Genomic DNA, 4,171 nt, shown 5'->3' with positions numbered 1-4,171 from the left:
CAGCGCGGCACATCCCAGGTCGCCGCCTGCCCCAACAAAGCCTGCCGGCAGCAGCAGATGGGCAGGCAAGGAGCCAGCCTGCCCTGTCCCAGGCCAAGGAGAGGTTCAAGCCATCGGACGATGCTCTTGGGAGCAAAACAAGCCGTGTTTGCTGGAGCAGGGACCGGGTGATTGTGACATGGCGTGGCTGTGCCAGGGCCAGACCGCACACCCCACAGGGTGTCCCAGCCCCCCTTACCTGCCCACAGACTGCTCAGCGCCTACCGGCTCCTGCGTTTCGGGAGGCACAGCTGAGCTGGGACAGTCGCCGGCCTCGATGGGGAACCTCCGAGCCTGTGGTGCCCGCTGGGAGCTCATGTCCGGACCCTGGACGCGTCTGGTCAGAGAGGAGCAAGTGGGTGAGCTGGGTGAGCACGGGCCCCCCAAAAATGGCAAAAGCACAGGGCGAACGTGGGGGGACCCCAGCCAGACTGGTAATGTCCACACTGCCCACCTTGGGGGAGAGCCTCCACTCACCAAAAGGACCTTCCAGCTTGTGCCCCACCTTGCTGCGCGTCCACGACCCAACTGACGCAGCGTCAGCTGCATCACAATGGCACTCCTGGGTTTTAAAAGGTCCCTCTGTGCCCCCCCCCCGGTCACTGCGGGCGCTGAGATGCTGTTGCTGAGTCTCTGCGGGATGAACTGAGGGAGCGAAGGGTCTCAGCCCAGGCGAGGCCATGGAGAGGTTTTTGCTTGCCAATGGCTACCAGCTTGGCAGGACCATCGGGGAGGGGATGTACTCCAAAGTGAAGGAGGCTTTTTCCCTAAAGCACCAGAAGAAAGTGGCAATTAAAATAATTGACAAGAAGGAAGGCCCAGAAGGTAAGAGTTGATCCTGAAAGAGCTCCAGGCTGAGGCACTGTCCTTCCGTGGAGGCTTTTAATTCACAGCAGAAAACTAATTTCCCAAACTTGCCACCTGAGAGCAGACAGAGGGAACACGGGTGCTGGGGGGGTCCAGCAAAACAGCCTGAGGACCGTGGCCCAAGGATTTGGACCTGTTTAGGTGACCACCCCTCTGACTGTAAGGACAGCAAGTGCCCAGCGGAGCCAAGCATCACTTGGGGAATGATGCCAAGCCACAAGGAACCAGGCACGCCAGGAACAACCTTCCCTCCCTGACCCATCCCCTCCGCAGAGTCCCAGAGGGATGCCCAGAGCCAGCAGCTCAGGGACGTCCCTGTGAGCAAACCCCCCTCCTCTCTCTCGGCAGACTTTATTCAGAGATTCCTGCCCCGGGAGCTCCAGATCATCACGCGCTTGGACCACAGGAACATCATCCGTGTGCACGAGATGCTGGAGTCTGCAGAGGGGAAGATCTACCTTGTGATGGAGCTGGCGGAGGACGGGGATGTCTTTGACTACGTGCTCCACGAGGGTCCCCTGCCCGAGCCCCATGCCAGGGCGCTCTTCTGCCAGCTGGTTGAGGCCATCCAGTACTGCCACGACCACGGGGTGGCCCACCGTGACCTCAAGTGTGAGAATGCCCTGCTGCAGGGCCACACCTTGAAGCTGACAGATTTTGGCTTCGCCAAGCTGCTCCCCAGGGAGGGCAGAGAGCTGAGCTGGACCTTCTGTGGCAGCACAGCCTACGCGGCGCCTGAGGTGCTGCAGGGCATGCCCCACGACAGCCGCAAGGCCGACATCTGGAGCATGGGTGTCATCCTCTATGCCCTGCTCTGTGCCCACCTGCCCTTCGATGACACTGACATCCCCAAGATGCTGCACCAGCAGCAGAGAGGCATCTCCATTCCTGGGCACCTGGGGATCTCCAGGGAGTGCCAGAACCTCTTGAAAATGCTCCTGCAACCAGACATGACCCTCAGACCCTCCATCAGGGGGGTCAGCAGGCACCCGTGGCTGATGAACCCCTGAGAAGGACTTGCCCTACTCTCCCCAAATGGAACAGATTGTTTCTAAAAAGATGATAAGTTTGTAGCTCGGTGTTTCCCACCTATCCAGTCTCGCAGGTGGTGTGTCAGGCCTCCAGCTGGCAGAGACAAGGTCTGGGTCATACTCGGGCATTTTTATCAGCTCACTCAAAGCCCTCAGCGGCTGGGAACTGGGCAGACACGAGCTCTGAGCAGCCGGGGCAGCGTGGCTCCACCTTCCTGAGCAAAGCATACCTCCCCTGAAGGGGGTGGCAGGAAAGGGAAAGTTAAAGCAGCGGACACACAGACCCTCTCAGCCCCCATTCTGCAGGCGAAGGAAATGAGAACACCCAACACAGGCAGAGACTCTGTAGAATTCCTTTAATTGCTGTTAACTGCAAGTCTGTAAAAGGTTTGGAGAAAGTCATCGTTACAAAACTACCAGCTGTTAGAATTGTTCCTGGTTTTCACCCCAGCTAGAAAAGGCTCAGGGAGATGCAGAATAGTTCAGAACAGAGAATATTGCACAGACAACCAAACGGTTAATTTGACTAAAGAAAAAAAAAAAAAAAGTGACACAGATGAGAGCACTGCACCCTCAGAGCTCTGCCACAGGCCCAAGGATCCAGCTGCGACTCACACAGTCACACCCCAAGGGAACACAGCCCCGAGCCCCCCGCCCTGACACCCCCACTGGTCTCACCTACCCACAACAGGTTTTCCTGCTACAGCTAAATTTGAGTCCAGGACAGGGTGAGGCTGCAGCACATTTCAGCGGCTCTGCCGGGCCCACTGTACACCAAGCGGGAAGCAAGCTGTAGCTCAGTCCCCATCCCTCGTGGGTTTTGCGAGACAGACATGCTCTCGTGTAAGCACCTGAAGTCACTGCTGCCACCAGTCTACCTGTGTGGGCATTTGAGAATCTCCCCGAAGGGAGGAAAAAAAACAAAGCCACCAAAATCAAAACCCCAACTCTTGCAAGCACAGCTAGGTTAACGCTATCCAAAACCAGAAGGCAACGTCCAGCTCCAATGCAGCAGCCCTGGAAGGGGCAGAAGGACAAGGGTAGCACATATAAAACCACCACCCGAAAGGCCAGAGACAGCAGCAAGGGCTCTGTCCCTTTAGGATGACTGTGTATTAGCAATGTCCACTGAGGAGCATCTCATCACATTAGAAGGGAACTGCCCCAAAAAGAGAGGCTGTGGGTCCGAAGGAAGCATTGCAAGCAGTCGCAGGGGGCTTAAAGTGAAGGAACCCAAGTGAGCACAGCAAAGGTGGTGACATTGGTGGCTGTGAGGCCTGGCACGGGTGGGACATGAGGGGAGTCAGATGAGGGGACAGACACAGCCTCAGGCAACAGGTACCACCCGCATTTGGGCACTTCTGCCTCCCCCCAGGCTGGGAGAGGGAAGGGCCGAGCCTCGGTGCCAAGGCGGAGGTTAAAGTGGTCAGTGGGCCAGACTGGGGCTTGGCAAGGGCTAAACTGGGCACCACAACGGAAGGGTTCTGCTCCCAGGGTGACCCAAATCACTGCCTTCCCAGAAGGGCTCAAATAAGAGCAAGCCACAAGTACTGTGCTTGGAGAATTTAACCAGAAGTACACAAAACCCAGTGGAGGAAGGCAGTGCAGCTGCAAAGGGGGAAGCAGCAGGCCTTGGCTCTTAGAGGAGCTGCTGCTTTTGCAGCAGGAAACGGGAGTTTCCATTAGAAAAAGCTTCCAAGACGAAAAGCCAGGCAGAAGCTCAGGATTTGGCAAGGAGTTTGGCTCCTTCCAGCATGGCCCAGCTTTGGGTCAAAGCCAGAAGCCAACCGCCTTTCTTTGCAGCAACAAGTGGCACAGCAGAAGGGGCTTCTACTGCAGCATCTCCAGCCCCCGGCCACTCCCTGCAAGGGGACTTTCTCCAGGGATGGCCTGGCCAGCAGCGCAGCGAGCGAGCAGGCACAGCTTGCATCCAAGAGCCTTTGAACTGCTGTACTGTAGGTTATGCGTGCACACACAAGCAAACAATCAGCCAGCTGGCAGTCTGGCGGCACCAAGCAATTCTGCCAGGTGTCCGAGCGCCCAGCTCACTCCGGGGACCCCTCACTGCATCGCATCTGCCTCTACCCAACACTTACGGGGCAGTCAGTTTTGGCCTGGCCAGTCTCTAGGACCTACTGAGAAGATGGGCTCCCTAGCAGCTAAGTGTACGAGTGAACTCCTGCTTCCTCCTCCTCCTCCAGGTCTGAACGGGTCACTTGAGTTGCCCACAGCAG

General features: G+C 57.4%; 2 protein-coding genes across 2 annotated transcripts in view; one reads left to right on the top strand and one right to left on the bottom strand.

Annotated features, from left to right (window-relative positions):
* KPNA6 (karyopherin subunit alpha 6) overlaps nucleotides 1–269 on the bottom strand; it is a 23,193-nt gene extending 22,924 nt beyond the window's left edge. Inside the window, exon 1 of the mRNA XM_035903970.1 lies at nucleotides 265–269. The gene's annotated coding sequence lies outside the window, so the exon portion shown is untranslated. The remainder of the gene's footprint in view (nucleotides 1–264) is intronic.
* A 22-nt stretch (nucleotides 270–291) lies between these two features.
* On the top strand, nucleotides 292–2,609 carry TSSK3 (testis specific serine kinase 3). Its single transcript, XM_009648596.2, has 2 exons — nucleotides 292–864; nucleotides 1,255–2,609. The coding sequence occupies exons 1-2, from the start codon at nucleotides 720–722 to the stop codon at nucleotides 1,914–1,916; spliced, it is 807 nt and encodes a 268-aa protein (XP_009646891.1). The 5' UTR covers nucleotides 292–719; the 3' UTR covers nucleotides 1,917–2,609.
* Nucleotides 2,610–4,171: the final 1,562 nt, after the last annotated feature.

This window comes from Egretta garzetta, unplaced genomic scaffold (genome assembly GCF_000687185.1).
Source record: "Egretta garzetta isolate BGI_Z169 unplaced genomic scaffold, ASM68718v1 scaffold101, whole genome shotgun sequence".
Classification (NCBI taxonomy): domain Eukaryota; kingdom Metazoa; phylum Chordata; class Aves; order Pelecaniformes; family Ardeidae; genus Egretta; species Egretta garzetta.
The sequence above is the reverse complement of the archived record's forward strand: the minus strand, read 5'-3'. Positions and strand labels throughout refer to the sequence as shown.

Excerpts from the sequence above, each read along its gene's own strand:
- TSSK3 (XM_009648596.2), top strand. The coding sequence starts at position 720 with ATGGAGAGGTTTTTGCTTGCCAATGGCTACCAGCTTGGCAGGACCATC. Across the intron at positions 865-1,254 it reads CAAGAAGGAAGGCCCAGAAG|ACTTTATTCAGAGATTCCTG; the intron begins GTAAGAGTTGAT and ends CTCTCTCGGCAG.